Below are 20,172 nucleotides of genomic sequence, written 5' to 3' on the forward strand. Positions count from 1 at the left end.
ACTGTTACTCTCTGCTGTTTGTTACAGAGGGTCTAAAGCTGAAAATGTCATGGAGCTTACACTCTACTGCAGATTTACTGCTAAAACAATGTTGCAGCATGCCTAAACTCAAGCATGCAAATTAATGCCGTATTTAAATTGCAAGCGTAATCTGCAGCTCATTGATAAATGTCACCTTTCCTGTTGGGGGCTGAATAGTGATTTGGTACAGGTATGAAAAGTGTGACATTGAAGGGGAGGGGGGAACCAAACTGCCGGCCCCCAGACCTAGCTTTCTGCAGGGCCACTATCCCACTCTAGCGGCCACTCTGATCCTTCCCCCTTCCTGCTCCCAGACTCCCTGAACCCAGATTTTTCTTCTTCTTATATTTTTGTTGAGTACCACAGCATCCATACGCAAATGAACATTAAACATTTATTACTTTTATACTTTTGAAACCTATAACCCATGGTCCTCCAAATAATATTAAACAGTGAAAATTATACTCTAAGAACTGCAAAACTCCCCCTACCCCACCTTCCACCTAGTTGAAACTCCCTGTACCCAGTTTTAAAAGAAAAAAATCCCTGGTTTCTAGTGGGTTCCCCCATCTCTTCCCTTAGCCTCCTAGCATGTACCTTCAAAAGGGGCAGGAGCGATGTCCACCTGCTTCCAGAGATGCCATCTTCAAAATGGTGCATCCTGGGATTCATTGGATGAGATCAATTTGCCATATATGGGGAAAAATTGCCTTTATGGTACTGGGCTCACACCTGTGCATCCCAGGATGCACTATGCAGGAAGGGTGCCATCATTTTGGAGACAGGTGTTGGGGGGGGGGGGGGTTGGGGGTGCTGCTAGGGATTTTTTTTTCTTTTAAAATTGGTGATGGGGGGTACTGGTTGGGGGAGGGCCACTAGCCTACCAGCCCTATTTTGAGAAGGGAGCCACTAGGCTAGTAGGGCACGTTTTGTTTTTCTACTGTTGGGGGAAGGGAGGTCTGAGTTGGAGGGTAGGGGGAAGGATCCAGAAGAGACCCTTTTAGAAAGCAGTCTGGGACAGGAGGGTCATGTTTGAGGGGCTGCTGATAGACAGCCACTCCTCTCAGCTAACTCTGCTATGCTGTCCCAGACCTGGTAAAAAAGATTCATGTGCTAAATGCATCTTCGTATTCTTAATGACCTTATTAGCATATATTTTTGATGTGTTCTGTGGTAATGGTTTCAGCATGTGTTAAGCCTCGTGCTGAAACCGTTGCTACATTGCTCGGCAGTGCTTTCTGTATGGGCCCCAGAGTCAGGTGTTTGCAGCACAGAGGATACGTTATTTCTGCTTTAGCATGCAGTCAGCACCAGGGGGAACCTGCACCACAGCTGCACATTTTTCAGTTGCCATCATTGTCAAGTAACATCTTCTGTAAGAAAGTTGGCAGCTCTGGAGTGCCTGTTCTCTCTGTATTCAACTCTCCTGTTTTGCTCATAGAGCCGGAGTCTGGTCATTTTACATCATTCCCCTAGACAGAATCCTCCCTTTTTTTTTTTTTTAGTAATAATAAAATGAAATGAATTCCTTACTGAAGGTAGTGACCAGTCTCTGTAGTGAGGTGACATTAGACACAGGTAGGCAGTGCTGTGATATTTCTCTTGTATTCTACGTCATGCTAAGTGTTGGTTTAAAGACTCTCTCTCTCTCTCTCTCTCTCTCTCTCGATCCTTTACAGATCTTCAAATGATGGTGTGAACTGTGCTCATTGTTAATCATTCTTCTGCCCTTTTTTTTTAATATTACTGGAAATTGTAAAATATTGTTTAGAGTCAAGCTGGAATAGTGTGTTTTAAAATCAGTGTGTATTTATAAAATAAAATCTATTTTTTGTGAGTAGCCTGAGAATGTAAGTACACTTGCATTTTGGTGATCTGGGTACTGGCTTCATTTTGTAAAGTCTCTTGCAGCCTAGATTCAGTTTTACACCTGTGTGTGTCCTGGTAGTGGCAAATCTGATATGCATGAAGTGGCTTTAGGCTGAGTAGCTTTCCAGACTGATTGGGTGGGGGGGGGGGGGGGGAATAAAAACATTGCCCTTTGACTTCAGTTGTCCCCATTTATGCATGATTATGCCAAGGGCCAAGTTGGTCCCTGGCATAATTGTGCATATATATGGGCATATTTGTTTGAATACAGCCCAGTTTGCATTCCCAACCATAGGCGGTCGCTGGCTCAGCAGTTTTGGGAAGCTAAAGTGGCCGGGCATGGGTTCTAAGTCTTATGTATCAAATGCCAAAGAACAAAGTAGCTAAACAGTGTAACCTTCAAAATGGATTGAAAAATGTTTTTGTAGATGTCTACGTATCCATAGAGGCCTGCAGCCAGTCTGTCTCTTTTACACATCCCACTCGCCCTCAGCCAACACACCTATGGAAAAAATTCAACTGTATTTAAAGATCCCTCAAGAGGCTGTCTCATAAGTTAGGCACTAAAACACTTTCGGATGCTTTATTGTAACCTTAGTATGGCCCACACACAATCTCTCACTGCAAAATACTATACACGCAGTGACTCCCAGAACAGGAAGAGCTACAACCTTATGCATGAAAAGGCAGCACTGTAAATATTACACCAGGCTTTAAAACATCAATTCCCTACCCTAGTGAAAGAAACAAAAATAGGACTGTAACAAGATCTCTATGCAGGTACTACATGCTAGCAGAATACTGCACCTTGGTCACACATGAAAAATACTTGACAGAACAGATATGACACAAGGGACCAGAGATCAATAAAAGATATAAGGCAAAAAAAAATGAACTGGAAACCTCAAGAAGTCAGATTCAGCGTACAACAATACTAGAGAAACTGAAACACAAAATATCACAGATACACATTTACAAAAGCTGACATTCCAATTAATAAATTCTGAATAAAATACTTTTTTCTACCATTGTCGTCTGAGCATTTTGTTTTTTTATTCACTTTGGTTCCAGTGTCTGTCATGTTTTTCTCTGTTGTTTTTTTTTTCCTTGTCTTTTCAGTCTCCTATCCATTTGCCATTTTTTCTTTCTCCATGTCCACCATCCCCCTGCTGACAGCGATTAAAGTAGGTTAGCAAGCACTGTCAGACTGCCGGGAGTAGGAGCGAGGGAGAGTGGAAAGCTTCTGGCAGCCTGAGACAGTAGGTAGAGGTCGTAATTAGCCTCCCCAAGCCTCATATGGGGCACCGCTTCCAGCTGTGTTCCTACTAAAATCCATTTTTCTGAAAAGGGCAGGGTTGAAGTGTATATATTTTTCATTAGAAAGTGCACCTCAGCCTGCAATAGAATTTTACTTCACATAATGTAAAACTAGATTTGAGAGTGTGAGTTTATTTTTCATCTATTTAGTTCCTCTTCATAATCATATATTTTTACCATTTCTGTGCAACTGTAGAAACCCTGATTATTATAGTAAGTATTCTCTAATTGATTATGCTTTTATGGATTTATACCTGATTGTGTTACCCCAAGTGTAGCAGCCTGGAGTTCTCCCCAGCAGCCACTATCCATTCCTCCAGTCATCAGTTGAGGGAAGGCTAGCTGTAGAAAGAAGACAACTATAGGAAAACAATTACAGGTAAAATTGAAATTCAACAATAATTCCATATCATCAAGCTGATCAATCCATAGACTGGTGGGTTGTGTCCATCTACCAGCAGGTGGAGATAGAGAGCAAACTTTTGCCTCCCTATATGTGGTCATGTGCTGCCGGAAACTCCTCAGTATGTTCTCTATCTCAGCAGGTGGTGGTCACACACAGCAGCAGCTCTGGCTAGGCCTCCAAGCCTAATCCTTAGGTTTTGTTGAGGCCTGGGGTTGAGGGCTCTTTTGAGCAAGTGCAAACCTGGTGGTGCCAGGTCCCTCCTTTTCTCCCCCCTCCCGCTGGCTCCGTTTAAAAAAAAAATATATATATTTTAAACGTCTTTAAAGGCGTTTAATTCGACGTTTCTTTAAATGTTCATTGCAGCTACTCACTGGGACACCAGTTCGTTACAGCTCGGAGCGGCAAGCAGGTAATTTTACCTTTTTATAGCGGGCAGGGGGTTCCCCGATTCTTCTCCTCGTGGCAATGGCGTCGGAGGGCGAGGGCGCAAAGGGTCGCTCCCCGGATCGCTGGAGCGCTTCTAGAGGGGATGCGGGGGTTTTACAACCTGATTCGCCCTTGATGGGTGATAGTTTAGTGACCGATGAATGTCCCGGTCGTTCCTCCGGCGTGGCGGTTTTTTCCCGCCATAAACGCCCATCCCCCGCTCCTCGCCTCCGCCATCTTGGCCGGCCACGCGGCTCGGACGGCTTCTTCGGGGCCGCCCTTGAGGTTGGAGACATTAATGCCATGAACGCCCTTAATTTGGGCGACGGCACAAAAGCGGCTAAAGTTAAGCGCCGTTCTTCCCGCGCGGCTCCTTCACGGAGTTTCGCGCCGGACGCCATTTTGGATGCGCAGCATGTCTCTCCCCCGCTATTGCGAGCGCCGGTTGAGAGTGCGTCTAGGGCTGTTGCCCAGGCTGCGGAAGTGCACAGTCTGGGGGGTTTCTCCCCCGAGTTTGTTTTGCTGCTGCATCAGGCTTTCCTCATGCAAAACGCTGCCCCTGCTCCCTCTTCTGATAAAGAGGTTGAGGTTCCCAGAGGTAAACGCCCTCGGGTTGATTTCCAGGCCTTGGAGGACTTTGTCTCCTCCGATGTAGATGAGGGCAGCGTGTCTGAGGTCTCCCAACGATCCTTTGCGGATTCCTTGGAGGAGATAGATCCCCGCTCGGATGGAGCGGATGACCCCTCTGCAGCGCGGCTTTTTAGCCCAGAGGATTTGCCCAACCTGTTGTTACAGGCCATGGACACTTTGAAGATTTCCTCTCCGGAGGACGTCTCTCCCTCAGCCCCTGTTGGCTCTGCCATTATGCTGGGGACGAAGCGCCCGCCTAGAACCTTCCACGTGCATGATGCCATGCACACCTTAATTGCGGCTCAATGGGATGTCCCGGAAACGAGCCTAAAGTGGCTAGGGCTATGTCCCGCCTCTATCCTTTGGCTGTGAGTGAACGTGAGGCCTATCTGTGGCCTACCGTGGATTCTTTAATCACTGCGGTGACTAAGAAAACGGCGTTGCCGGTGGAAGGTGGCACGGCCCTAAAGGACGCCCAAGACAGAAGATTGGAGGCGGCCTTAAGGTCGTCCTTTGAGGCAGCTGCTTTAAGTTTGCAGGCCTCAGTTTGCGGCTCCTATGTGGCCAGGGCGTGCCGGACTATGGTGCAGCGGGCTTCCCCCTCGGATCATTCCTTGAGGGCTGATTGGCCGGCCCTGGAATCGGGCTTAGCCTATTTGGCAGACTTGCTGTATGATGTCTGGAGAGCCTCAGCTAAAGGCATGGCTCAGACAGTCTCTGCGCGGCGGTGGCTTTGGCTGAAACATTGGTCTGCTGACCACGCCTCTAAATCACGCCTGGCTAGATTGCCTTTTAAAGGCAAGCTGCTCTTTGGGGTCGAGCTGGACAAAATCGTGACCGGTCTCGGCACGTCTAAGGGCAAGAAATTACCAGAGGTCAGGGCTCGGGTTAGTACTCGTCCCGATACCTCCAGAGGACGGTTGCAGGAAGCTCATCGGTACCGCCCGGGCAAGTCGGGTTCCTCTGCCCCCTCTTCCTTCAAGAGGAATTTCTCCCCCAAGCAGCATTCCTTTCGCAGAGACCGCCGTCCCGGAGGTGCTCCCTCCGGTCCTCCCCCAGGGTCTCGTACCCAATGACGGGGCCTGGGTCCACGCCCCAGTGCAGATTGGAGGACGGCTGTCCTCGTTTCTGGGCGCGTGGACCACTATAACTTCAGACGCGTGGGTGCTGGAAGTCATCAGAGACGGCTACAAGCTAGAGTTCTGCCAACCCTTAAGAGACGGGTTTGTACTCCCTCCCTGCAAGTCTCCGGTCAAGCTGTGGTAGTGCAGCAGACCTTGGACAACCTGATCCGCCTGGGTGCGGTCGTTCCGGTGCCAAAAAAAAAAAAAAAAATCAGATTGGCAAGGGACGTTACTCCATTTACTTTGTGGTTCCAAAGAAAGGAGGTTCTGTCTGGCCTATCCTCGACCTCAAAGGGGTCAATCGGGCCTGGAAAGTGAGGCACTTTCGCATGGAGACTCTCCGCTCTGTTATAGCGGCAGTGAAGGCAGGAGAGTCCTTGGCTTCCTTGGACATCAAGGAAGCGTACCTGCATATTCCCATCTGGCCTCCTCTCCAACGCTTTCTGCGTTTTACAGTCCTGAGACGACACTTCCAGTTCAGAGCCCTCCCTTTCGGGTTGGCTACTGCTCCGCGGACCTTTTCCAAAGTAATGGGGGTCATAGCGGCCTTCCTGCTAAAGGAAGGAGTACAAGTCCATCCTTATCTGGACGACTGGTTGATCCGAGCCCCCTCTTATGCAGAGTGCGGCAAAGCTAGGGACCGGGTAGTTGCTCTTTTGAGCTCCCTGGGATGGATCATCAACTGGAAGAAGAGCCAGCTGCGCCCGACTCAGTCCCTGGTGTATCTGGGAGTTCGATTCGACACCCAAGTGGGCAGAGTGTTCCTGCCAGACAATCGGATTGTCAAGCTTCAGGCTCAGGTGGACTAGTTCCTAGTAGCCTCTCCTATTCGGGCTTGGGACTACGTGCAGCTGTTGGGCTCTATGACGGCCACGATGGAAGTAGTGCCCTGGGCCAGGGCTCATATGAGACCACTACAGCTATCTCTGCTGCTGCGCTGGACTCCGATGTCGGAGGATTATGCTGTGCGCCTTCCCGTGGACCCAGCAGTGCGCAAGGCGCTGAGCTGGTGGACGCAGACAGACAAGTTGTCTGCAGGATTGCCTCTGGTGACCCCGGAGTGGATTGTCGTCACGACAGACGCCTCTTTGATGGGCTGGGGAGCCCACTGCTTGGGAAGGACAGCGCAGGGGCGCTAGTCTCCTGCAGAGGCAAGTGGTCTATCAACCTCCTGGAACTCAGAGCCATTCGGTTGGTGTTATTGGAGTTCATCCCGGTACTGGTGTTGAAGCCTGTACGGGTCCTGTCGGACAATGCCACGGCTGTGGCCTATATCAACCGCCAGGGAGGTACCAAGAGCGCCCCTCTAGCCAAGGAGGCTATGAGTCTTTGCCAGTGGGCGGAAGCGAACCTGGAGCAGCTTTCAGCGGCCCACATTGCCGGAGTCATGAATGTCAAGGCGGACTTTCTCAGTCGCCATACCTTGGAGCCCGGAGAGTGGCAACTATCTGCTCAGGCGTTCTTGGACATCACGAAGCGCTGGGGCCAGCCGAGCCTAGATCTGATGGCGTCATCGGCCAATGGCCAAGTGCCGCGCTTTTTCAGCAGAGGACGGGACCCTCGATCCCTGGGAGTAGATGCTCTTCTCCAACAGTGGCCGACACAAGAGCTCCTCTATGTGTTCCCGCCCTGGCCCATGTTGGGCAGGGTGCTAGACCGGGTAGCAAAGCATCCCGGCAGGGTAATCCTGGTGGGTCCGGATTGGCCCAGACGTCCCTGGTATGCGGACTTGTTCAGGCTCTCAGTCGACGATCCTCTGCGGCTGTCAGTGGAGCAGGGCCTGTTACATCAGGGTCCCGTGGTGATGGAGGATCCCTCTCCCTTTGGTCTTACGGCCTGGCTATTGAGTGGCAGCGTCTGAGGAAGAAGGGCTTCTCAGACAAGGTCATCGCCACTATGCTGAGAGCGAGGAAGCGCTCTACTTCTACTGCTTACGCCAGGGTTTGGCGTATCTTTGCAGCATGGTGTGAAGCAGGCTCACTTTCTCCCTTCACTGCTCCAATTTCTTCAGTGTTGGCGTTCCTGCAAGAAGGTCTGGAGAAAGGCCTGTCGCTCAGTTCCCTTAAAGTCCAGGTAGCGGCTCTGGCTTGCTTCAGGGGCCGCCTGAAGGGTGTTTCCCTGGCTTCGCAGCCAGATGTGGTGCGCTTTCTCAAGGGAGTTAATCACCTGCGCCCTCCTCTGCACTCAGTGGTGCCTGCGTGGAATCTCAACCTGGTGCTAAGAGCATTGCAGAAGCCGCCTTTGGAACCCTTGTCGAGGGCATCTCTGAAAGACCTGACGTTGAAAGCAGTCTTTTTGGTGGCTATCACTTCAGCCAGAAGAGTTTCCGAGCTCCAGGCGCTCTCATGTCGAGAGCCTTTTCTGCAGTTCACTGAGGCAGGAGTGACTATTCGCACAGTGCCTTCCTTCCTGGCCAAGATTGGTTCGCTTCCATGTGAATCAGCAGCTCTGTCTCCCTTCCTTTCGTAGGGAGGACTACCCAGAGGAGTACTCCGCTCTTGAATATCTGGATGTGAGACGAGTCATCTTCAGATACTTGGAAGTGACCAATGATTTCCGGAAATCGGATCATCTGTTTGTCCTGTTTGCAGGTCCTCGTAAGGGTCTGCAGGCTGCTAAGCCTACAGTGGCAAGATGGGTCAAGGAAGCCATTGCAGCGGCTTATGTGGCCGCGGGGAAGGTGCCGCCTATCCAGCTGAAGGCTCACTCCACGAGAGCTCAGGCGGCCTCGATGGCAGAGGCCGGATCCGTCTCCTTGGAAGAGATATGCAAGGCGGCAGCGTGGGCTTCGGCTCATACATTCTCCAAGCATTACCGTTTGACTGTGGCTGCACGGGCGGAGGCCCGGTTTGGAGCTTCAGTGTTGAGGTCAGGGATTTCTATGTCCCGCCCTGGGTGAGTACTGCTTCGGTACATCCCACCAGTCTATGGATTGATCAGCTTGATGATATGGAAGGTAAATTATGTATAATCATACCTGATAATTTTCTTTCCATTAATCATAGCTGATCAATCCATAGCCCCTCCCAGATATCTGTACTGTTTATATTCTGGTTGAATTTTAGGTTCAAGTTTAGCCTTCAGTTACTTCAGGAGGACTTCGTGTTCAAGTTCTTCTTTCACTTGGATTCTTCAAGAGTTGAGACGAGTTTGTGTTACAGTGAGCTGCTGCATTCCTCTCCCCTCCGTTTTACGGGGCTGGATTGAGACATAAATTCTGCCGGCACTCCCTCCCGCTTCGTGCGGCTGTAGGGCAGCTTTGTACCCCTCCCGCTTCGGCGGTGTTAGGGTCAGTCAGCTCCTCCCGCGGTTGCGGTTGCAGGATAAGCCAGATCCCCCCGCATCGGCGGGTGTGGTGTCCCTCCCCCGCTCCGCGGGGATGAGCTGGACGGATTCCCCTCCCCCACTTGTGTGGGGATGAGCTGGGTTAATTCCCCTCCCCCGTTTCGGCGGTGGTGAGCTGGGCAGAGTGTCCCTTCGTGGGTGTAATTCTCTAAGTGCTGAGTCCTGCGGATGGAGCTTTGATATCGACATACTGAGGAGTTTCCGGCAGCACATGACCACATATAGGGAGGCAAAAGTTTGCTCTCTATCTCCACCTGCTGGTAGATGGACACAACCCACCAGTCTATGGATTGATCAGCTATGATTAATGGAAAGAAAATTATCAGGTATGATTATACATAATTTTACCTTGTACCCCTCAGTACATGAACTCTCCATCTTCACTCTGGAATTCTCCCTTCCCAATTTCACTTGATTAACCACATGTTTACATAGACCTCTCGAAAAATAAAAAGGTGGGAAAATAAGCCAGGCTATCCAAAGAATGGAACCAAATTATCTTTTCTTAAAAAACAAAATTTAATAATCTTCAAACAAATAATAATGTAACAATAACACATAGACCTCTCACCACTAACCTTCTCCCGTCTATAGATACTAACACAGGTTCTCACTAATTGAAAACCTAAATGCATATGAAAGAGCAGTGCCATAACACCTCAGTTTTGCCTAAGTGTAGATACCTGCTGGAAACAAAAAGTTTTCAAGACAAAAATCTGCTATGGGTGAGATGAGATACTTTTACCATTTTTCAGTATGCCAGCACATGAAATCCCTATCGATTTAAATCCTAAACTGTAGCATGGTCTCGTGAAAATCAAATGTAGATTCATCAAACCCCACTGAAATAGCTGCCTTCCTAAATCTATTTCTCCTGAGCTACTCACAAGGAATTTAAATACCAGACTAAGTCGGTGTTGACTCTGCCCCATTAAACCATGTTTATCTATGTGTTCAGTATTTTGTTGTGTATAATAATTTCTACCAGTTTTTCCTGACACTGATGTCAAACTCAGTGATTGGTATTTTTCTGGATCACCCCAGAACCCTTTACAAAAAAAAAAATTGCTATTATGTTGGCCACGCTCCAGTCTTCAGCTACTATAGATGATTTGTAGGTTACAGATTATTAATAGTAGATTCACAGTTTCATTTTATTAAAGTTCTTTCTGTACTCTAGGGTGCGCAGGTTCTTTTCTGCTTTTTAGTTTGTTGATTTGGCCTGTTCCATCTTCCAGATTCACAGAGATTTATTTCTAGTCCTCTGAATCATCACCTTTAAATACCATTTCAGGCATGGGTAGTTCCCTTACATATAGCCCCAACACAATTACCTTTCACAACTAATCCTACATTCCACTAAGGACCTGATCTAAAATAACTTCTCCTCCTGTCAGTTTCTGAACTAGCTGATCCATCAAGCAGTCATTTATTTATTTATTTCATCTAGGATCTTTTCCTTCCTAATATTTCCATGTAACTGATTGGTGGTGACATCTGATGTTATGATATCCCATTTAAGCATTTGTCAGTGCTCACATTCCTGTTTTGGAAGCCAGTTTTGTACAGATGTCTGTTTTGGTCAGCTTACCCAAGATTTACCCCCTGCCTTAGATTTCATTTTCCTTATAAAAATTCCCTAGAAGGGAAATGCAAGAGTCCTTCTGCCACCAGGTGGCTGCCAAAAACCTAGAATTCAACAAAAATAACAAAGAATCCTTTACCAGTGCTCAAAGTCTTCAGACCATAGATGCACTTCATGAAAGGTCAGCCAAGAGGTGGGATACTTTGTAAATATCTAAAACTATGCTCAGCCTAGCGGTCAGCTGCCTCTCTCTGTCCAGCTCTTTTAAAACATTGAAATCTTAGAAAAGCAGAGAATAAAATGGAGCTGATGTTCCATGAGTAAGGTTGACTGTGAAGCTTTAACAGGCTGATATTCAAAGGGATTTTAATGGGCAGGGTAGTCTCCAGAGGCTGCCTAACTAACCCCCTATATTCACTAAACTGTGCCGTGCTGCTAAATATCACCTCTGACCGCTCACAGAAACAGTGGGCAGATCAGGGTGATGGTAGGGAGGAGGCTGGGATTATGTGGGTATTGGTAATACGCAGTGCTGGCACCCACATAGCTAAGCAGCCTAATTTAGCTATACGGGTGCTGGCACTGACTATCGCCTGCCCCCTGCATAACTTATTTTTATTTTAAGCCCTCCTCCAAAACCCCTTATAAAGCCCCTTCCTCCTCCCCTGCCTGTGGTATAGGCAGCCCTCCCCCATGGATCCTACCCTGTGTCCCTGGTGGTTCATGGGGTTAGTTGGGGGGGTAGGCGTGAAGGCCACGCCTGCCCCTTGTGGCTGCTGAATGAAAATGGCTGTTGTGACCTCTTGTGGCAGGTTGTGGTACTTTGTGTAGCACTGTGAGGCAGCCATTTTTGGCTGCAGCAAGTGGCTTTTGTTCCTGCTCCAATGATATTACAGGCCACCAGGGACATAAGGTAACCTTGGGAGGGGGCTTTATACCATTGCGGGGGTTGGACTTTCTGCAGGAGTGGGACCTCCCAGGGGGGGAGGGAGGGAGGGAGGTAGGTTGATCAGTTGTTACGTTGGGCTGTGGAGAGAGAGGAAGGGGCTGGGGAGGCTTTAAAAAAGAAAGGCAGGCACCCCCATGGGCCTACCTTATGTCTCTGGTGGTCTGTGGGGTTGTTGAGGGGGGGGGGGTTTCGGAGCAAAGGTCACTCACTTCTGCGAACTCTTGGCAGGTTGTGGTGCTTTGTGTAGTACTGTGAGGCAGCCATTTTTGTCTGGCTGCTGCAAGTGACTTTTGCTCCTGCCCCGAATGATATTACGGGCACCAGGGACATCAAGTAGGCCTTGGGGGGGGGGGGGGGGGGGGGGGGGGTTGGGACTTTCTGGAGGGGTGGGACCTCCCAAGGGGTAGGGAGGGAGTTTGGTCATTATGGTGGGCTGGGGGCCTTTCAAAAAAAAGTTAGGCCCCAGCTGAATATGTTCTGGCAACCCACCCACCATTCAGTGCTGGTGCCTGGACATGGCCCGGTACTTAATATTGGGGGCTAATTCAGTTGGCAGTGGTTAAGTGTTTAAAAAAAAAAAAAACGTTGACCACCACTGGCTGAATATTGGTGGGTAAGTGTCTGATGAATTAATGCTCCAGTTGGCTTCTTGATGTTTTTCTGGCAAGTGTTAACATTATTCAGAATGTGTGCATGACTAAATTCATTACCTGAGAAACCTGGGCATTATTTCTACTTCTGTATAGTAATGGATGGGAGAATCTGATTAAGGTGACTTTTTAGCACTGTTCCTTTAAGCAACAAGAAGCCCTGACCATCATCTTACCCGGCAGCCTTAACTATTTGGGTTTTTCTTCGTTACATTTGTACCCCGCGCTTTCCCACTCATGGCAGGCTCAATGCGGCTTACATATTGTATACAGGTACTTACTTGTACCTGGGGCAATGGAGGGTTAAGTGACTATTTGTCTTATGTTGTGTTTTGTTTCACAAATATAATATTAGATGTCCTATTCTTGCATGCTGGACTTTTATTTTATCTCTCTGTACTTAATTATTTTTCTATTACTGGAAACCCACAAGTGGTAAAAATCTTTGGAGCAGATCTTACAAATACTGTTCTCATCAAATAGCAACCCAAACAGTGTTTTTTTTTAAATTAATTTTGTTCCATGCCTTATTTATGAGTCCTTCTTTGTTCCTAAGTGTTACTATATACTAAGAGGGGTTGTTCTTTCTCTTATTCACCAAATAGAACTATGGCTGCAGCTATCTCACAAAGCTTTTAGGAATAACTTTTTAATACAGACATCCTGGACCCATAGAATAAAGAAACCTTAAAACCGTAGAAGCATTGCTCAACAGAACATCAGTTAAACTGGAGAAAAATTCATCTGGGAATGTCTTTATTGTACTGTTATTGCTTTGATCACATCTCCATACTGTAGCATGAAATGTGTATTCATTTTAAACTGTTCCCCTTCCCCACCCTTATTTTGTTCTGTTTGGTTCCTCCATATATATATAAAAAAGAGAGAGATATAGAAGTGAAAATAAACTTTATTTCTTGCATGGCTTCTTGCCTATCGACCTATGTGTGTGCTCAGCTACCCCAATCCAACAGAAAGATACCTTGACAAGAGGATAACAGGATGGGACAGCACTGCTCCCACCCCCAAGGCAAAGTACGTACCAGGCCAGCAGCTGTCTGATTACACTCCAAGCTCAAATTCTTGTTCATACCCTTCACATATGCAAAATGACAGCGGTTCCCCATTTACTTCCTTGCCTTGAAAAAAATGAGGAAACGTCCTATGGCCATTTTTTTCTTGTGTATAACTGAAATGTTTACTGTGGGTCTTGGCCTTAAATTTTTGATCAGCATGTCATACTGATGTTCATTTCAAACATCCTTGAAACAAGGCATATTACAAAATATTGTGATCTGGTCTCCCAAAGCTAATCTACCACCTGGCAGCTCTTTTGCATGAAATGAAAAGAGAATAAATAAATATAACTAATGTAATGTTCCAGAGGTTCTCAGCTGTCTAGCAATGAAATGTCCTGGATTACATCATCGAGGAAAGAGCAAGGTTCTTTCCAGTGAGGACAGGACTGGCTGTTGGCTCCTCACCTACAAGAATGTGAAGGGAGAGCTTGCTGCCAGAAGGAAGTCATCTTAGTCTCCCTTCCCAATCATTGTTCACCATTGCTCTTGAGTGGTTCCATTGTGGTATTCTCCAGAAAAGTCGATCCACTAATGAGTGGTAGCATTTCTCAGTGTAGCCTGTGCTAGCGTCTTGTTCTTCACCTTCCAAAAGAAAAGCATTATCCAGCGAGACTGGGTCAGGTTAGATGTGTAGTTCTGCGAGAGCTGTAAGGGCTTCTCCACAATTTAAACTACTAGGTGCAAGGAACCATGAAACTGAGGGACTGCGGAAGCAAAAGGTGATGGAAGATCAGTGCTGGCTCATACCAGAGCTACCTGCTTGGATCCTGAATTATTGAGATAAGGTGCAGATACTGTGTCCAGCTCCATGAAAGAATAAAGAGTGGTGAGGTGTAGGTCTGCGAGACCACCCTGTGAGGGGTTCCTGGGTGAGCTTAGGTCTACAGTGCTGTCTCCATTTAAGCCATTGCTTAGGTGAAAAGGAAAACCATGGGGTGGTGTTTGGGATGATGCAATGAGATCCAGAGTGAGACTGTCATCTTTCAACTCTTCCCAAAGATTTCCTGTAATGACAACACAAGTACAAAGTCTTCCTTAGCATGTCTTTCAGATTGACCTGTTCATCTTCAAAGCAAGCAAAAACAGCACCTTGTTCTAATGGGATCAATAATAGCCAATGTTGCTATACATGTGTGTAAAGGAACCATATACATGCACACACCAGCTTTCTGTGGGTGGCTGATAGGGAATAAAGCAACACAATGAGTTTTGAAAATCAAATATACATGTGCCTCTAAGAATAATGTTTTAATCTGGCTAAGAATATGATCCTTTCAAAAACCAGCACATACAGTCAGTGTATGGAGGAGAGATTTTAGTCAGGTCAATCTACCTGGGTAATTACCTCTCTCTCTGACTAGAACAGTCCCATGTTGGAGCTGGAGACTGAGAGACACATTTATCCCATCTATCTCTTGAAGTTATATTTCAACACTAAATGTCTAGTGTCACTTTCTTGTGCATTTAAGAGATATGAAGTGATTCACTCTGGTCAATGCTGCTAAAGGGATTGTTGAGGCAGGGAAGGAAAAGATGGAGGATTGAAATGATAGCAAAAAGGGCTATTGACAATGGGGACAGAGGTCAGTTATCTATCTTCTATGGGGACAGGACAAAAAGTAACAGGTTTAAATTAGAGCAGGGGAAAATTAGATTAGTCACTGTGAAGAACTTTTCTAATAGGAGGGTAGCCTTGCTCATAGAATTCAGGAAAGTGGGGGAATTGCTGTTCCTGGAAGGTTTTAAGAGTAGGTTAGCCACTCCAAAATTAATATTAATTTAAAATCAAGGAAGTTTGCCTAGTGGTTTGAGCATCAGACTTACAACCAGGGAAGCTTGGTTCAAATGCTGCTGATCCTTGTGATCTTGGGCAAGTCAAGTAAGCCGCAATTGCTTCAAGTACAAATTTTGACTGTAATCCCCTTTGGGGCACAGAAGTAGCCAGTTTACTTAAATGTTTAACTCACATAGCGCTACTGATAAAGTGTAAGTATATATAAATCTCAAACAATCCTCATACTGAAAAAAAAAATAAGTCAAGTGCTGAAGGGTCTGCTGAGATTCAAGTACCTTTATCCTAGGGCCGGACTGACCACTGGGATAGTAGGGTAGTGCCTGAGGGCCCACAGTAGTAGGGGGGCCCACTCTCCTTTAGCCTCCATCTAGTTTAATCACTCTTAATAGATGGTTAGGGGCCCATGATCCTTATTGTCTGGGGGCCCAGATCACTGCCAGGCCACCCCTGCTACAGCCTCTGATGATAAAAAAAAAAAAAAACAACATATGGCCCTGTTTACTAAGCTGCATTGTAAGTGCGCTAACTTTTTAGCATGGACTAATGCTAGAGACACCCATATATTCCTATGGGTGTCTCCAGCATTAGCGCACACTAATTTTTAGCGCATGCTATAAAGTGAACCTACAGAGTGACTTAGTAAATGGGCCATAGTGCTGTGCTGGATGTTGGAAGATTGCTTTAAAAAAATATGCATTGGGGCGAAGTCCGCTTCATTGATGTAGAGGGGCATAATTGAACGGAGCACCCAAGTTTTCCTGAGGACGTCCCGGCGAAGGGGCGGGGAAACCGTATTATCGAAACAAGATGGGTGGCCATCTTTCGTTTCGATAATACAGTCAGGGACGCTCAAATCTCCACATTTAGGTCGACCTTAGAGATGGTCGTCCCCGGTTTTCAGCGATAATGGAAACCGAGGACGCCCATCTCAGAAACGACCAAATCCAAGCCCTTTGGTCATTGGAGGCGCCAGCATTCGTAGTGCACTGGTCCCCCTCACATGCCAGGACACCAACTGGGCACCCTAGGGGGCACTGCAGTGGACTTCAGAAATTGCTCACAGGTGCATAGCTCTCTTACCTTGGGTGCTGAGTCCCCCAAAACCCACTACTGACAACTGTAAAACACTACCATAGCCCTAAGGGGTGAAGGGGGGCACCTACATGTGAGTACAGTGGGTTTTGAAGGGCTCACATTTACCCCACAAGTGTAACAGGTAGGGGGGGATGGGCCTGGGTCCGCTTGCCTGAAGTGCACTGCACCCACTAAAACAGCTCCAGGGACCTGCATACTGCTGTCAAGGAGCTGGGTATGACATTAGACGCTGGCAAAAAATATTTTTAAAGTATTTTTTTAGGGTGGGAGGGGGTTAGTGACCACTGGGAGAGTAAGGGGAGGTCATCCCCGATTCCCTCCGGTGGTCATCTGGTCAGTTCGGGCACCTTTTTGAGGCTTGGTCACAAGAAAAAATGGACCAAGTAAAGTCGGCCAAGTGCTCGTCAGGGACGCCCTTTTTTCCATTATCGGCTGAGGACGCCCATGTGTTAAGCAAGCCCCAGTCCCGCCTTCGCTATGCTTCCGACACACCCCTGAGAACTTTGGTTGTCCCCGCGACGGAAAGCAGTTGAGGGCACCCAAAATCGGCTTTCGATTATGCCGATTTGGGTGACCCTGGGAGAAGGACGCCCATCTCCCGATTTGTGTCAAAAGATGGGCGCCCTTCTCTTTCAAAAATGAGCCCAAAAGTGAAATATAACATCCTGTCAAAGAAAAGCCCTAAAGTTGTGTATTGAGTAGAAGTTTGCTCTGTCAATTAAAGGAAGCACAACATTAATCACTTTTTTGAAAGAGTTGATTTCATACAGTTACGGTCATCAATATCTTTATGTGGGATATGTTGTGCACGTTATTTTGTTAAGACTGGACAATGAAGGTTTTTTTTGAGTCACAGTGATAAAACGCAATAGTTAATGGTACTTCTACTGTGCTGCTAATTGTCTTATGAGCTTGACTTTTTTTCTCCACATTTTTTTCAATGATAAAAGGATTGTTATATCTCTATATATAATTATTTTCATGCTTGATATACTGCCATTTCTGGAATAACAGATCACAGTGGTTTACAATAATGTCATATATACATACATAAATGTCAAAATAAACAGAAGAGGAACACCATAGTCAATAGGATAGTGATCAAATACATCACATGTACTAGAGAAGTTTTCAATCACGCAGAGCTCCCTGTTTACAGATACCACTGACCTAGCCAGTTGTACGGAAGGAATATTCAAATGACTAAATGAAAATAATGAGTTTTTAGGTGGGACTTAAATTTATACATATATTTTTTTCTTGGTTGTATTTTAATATTTTAGGATTTTTTTTTCCTTTGCATCTTTTTTTCCTTATAAAATTTGTTGTGTCCTTATTAATTGGTGTTTAGGATGAAATGGTATAAGTATAGTGGATGTTGGAGGTCAGGGATATTCAAGTCCCATCTATGATTCTGTGATCCATTTTATTCTTAGTTTTGAAACCCCATTTATATTTAAAACATTTTTTCCCAAGGAGGGGCATTCTAAGTCTTGCCTCAGAAGACTTACGACTTACAAAACGTCAGACAGGAGACATGGAAGGGATCAGACTCTTTCCAGTCAGTCAGTGTCAATGCTCTACTTCTTGACCGCTGCTTTCCCCAAATTAGGGTTCACTGCGGTGTATAGTAAAGGCAACATATAATGTTATATAAATATAGTAATAAACTTCTAACACATCATAACCAGAGAAGAAAATATATTAATTAAGCCCAACCAAAAAGATAAGTTTTCAGCCTTTTACTCAATGGCTAGTAGTTCTGTTCCATTTGGATTATCAATGGAAGAGAATTCCATTCAAGAATTATAATAACCAAAAAGATAAAGTTGATCATCCTCAAAAAGCACACTCTGCCAAAAGAAGGAGGGCAGAGAGTGATCTGACCCCGTAAAGAAGAGGAATGACCAAATAATGACTTAGAGATCATATTATTAATTAGGACCAAGGATAGTTTGAAACAGTAGGCAAAATGCCTTACACAAAATCCATTTGACCACAGGGAGCCAATGTAATTTTGCCATAAATAGTGAAACACTAGTAAACTTTTGTAACGTAAATATTAACCTCAGTGTAGTTTTCTGAATAAGCTGAAGCTTTTCAAGATGTTTAATACTTAGCCCTATATAAAGTACATTACAGTAGTCCAGATGAGGTAATATCAACATCTGGACTAAGAGTGAAAATACCTCCCGAGTAAAAAAAAAAAAACGACCATATTAGCTGCAGCTGTTTCATTCTAAATAATGTTTTTTTTCCATAAATGATTAGTTTGAGAACCGTAAGATAGTGAGGAATCTAAAATAATCCCCAACACGTGATTCGGTTTCAACAGTACACACCAGATTGTGATGTCAAAGATGAAGGTACTATTAGATCTGACCTCTTACTTGGGTTCAGCTTTAATTTGTTAGTAAGTGTCCAGGTTTGAATCATATTAATCCCTGATAACACAATATCAAGCAAGTTGTAATATTAGGAGGTACTGGCAACAGAAGCAAAATATTGTCCGTATATGATAATAGCAATTCACCAGTGTTCAAACTCATTTTTCCTAGAGAAGACATAAAAAAATTAAATAACACTGGAGACAGAGGTGAGCTCAGAGGAACTCCGCAGCCAGGTGACCAGTACCCAGAGAATATTTTTGTCTCACACAATAGCTGCGGTTTCCCAAGAACTCTGGAAATCAGTTGAATACAGAACCAGAGATACCAATATCACTCAACTTAGACAACAGCAAATTGTGATCAACGGTATCAAATGCCACTGAAATATCAAACTGAAGTAAAATAATTTGTTTACTAGTGCCAAGCACCTCCTTCACATAAGATGTCAATACTAACAAGAGGGTCACAGTACTGTGTGAGATGGTCTGAACTGAGAGCAATGTAAACATAAAAATATATTCATAAAGAGCTCACTAACATAAGCCTCCATCAAGTTAGTAAACAAAGGTATACTCTCTACAGGCCAATAGCTTCAGGGTAATGACAGATCTAAACTGGAGCCTTTAAGTATTGGAGTGAGTACAATTTGCCCCACGTTTGGTGGTAAAGAACCTAATAGCAACATACAGAATGATATCAGATTTAAGGATAAATTAGTTCATACCATGGTGTGCACCAAAATTCACACAACAATCTTTTCATTTTTCCACAGAAATGTGTGCGGGGCATCTTTACTCACTGACCTTCCAGCAGTTTTTTCCAGTTACTTTAGGCTTTCAACTCAATCAGAACCAGCCTCAGTTGGGCTACAGTGCCACGAGCCTTTACTGCAGGGGTCCTCAAATCCAGTCCTTGAGGTCCACAACCCACCCTGGTTTTCAGGATTTCCACAATGAATATCTATGACATCTATTTGTTTTCACTGTTTCCATTGCATGCAATCTTATATGTATTCATTGTGGAAATCATGAAAACCAGGCTTGGTTGTGGACCTTGAGGACTGGATTTGAGGTTACTGTATTTTGGAGCCAGTGTTAGACCTGCTGAGGCCCAGGACAGAAATTTGCAAGGGGGCCTCAAAGCCTGCCAACAGGCTGTTCTGCCTTCAGTTTTGAGCAGGCTTGGGGCCCCTTCTGGCATGGAGTGCAGGGCAATTGCCCTGTTTAAATCCCCTAATGTTGGGCCTGCTGTATGGGCACCCACATTTTTTCACTTTATCACCTCCAGCCCTTTAATCTAGTCCAGGGGTCCTCAACTCAGTCCTCAGGACAATCCTAACCAGTCACATTTTCAGGATGCCTACAACGAATATGTGTGAGATAAATTTGCATACAGTGGACACTGTGCATGCAAATTTATCTTATGCATATTCATTGCAGATATCTTGAAAAGCAGACTGGTTTGGTGTGACCCAAGGACCAGGATAAGAAC

The 20,172-nt window shown here is 45.8% G+C and overlaps 1 protein-coding gene across 2 annotated transcripts in view; it reads right to left on the reverse strand.

Annotated features, from left to right (window-relative positions):
* Positions 1-12,086: 12,086 nt before the first annotated feature.
* The window catches only part of FOXN1 (forkhead box N1), a 122,947-nt gene continuing 114,861 nt past the window's right edge, over positions 12,087-20,172 (reverse strand). For both annotated transcript variants that reach the window (XM_030186024.1, XM_030186025.1), the window contains exon 10: positions 12,087-14,405. In XM_030186024.1, the coding sequence (XP_030041884.1) occupies positions 14,143-14,405 (263 nt within the window). In that variant the 3' untranslated portion in view covers positions 12,087-14,142. The remainder of the gene's footprint in view (positions 14,406-20,172) is intronic.

Source organism: Microcaecilia unicolor, chromosome 13 (assembly GCF_901765095.1).
Source record: "Microcaecilia unicolor chromosome 13, aMicUni1.1, whole genome shotgun sequence".
NCBI lineage: Eukaryota > Metazoa > Chordata > Amphibia > Gymnophiona > Siphonopidae > Microcaecilia > Microcaecilia unicolor.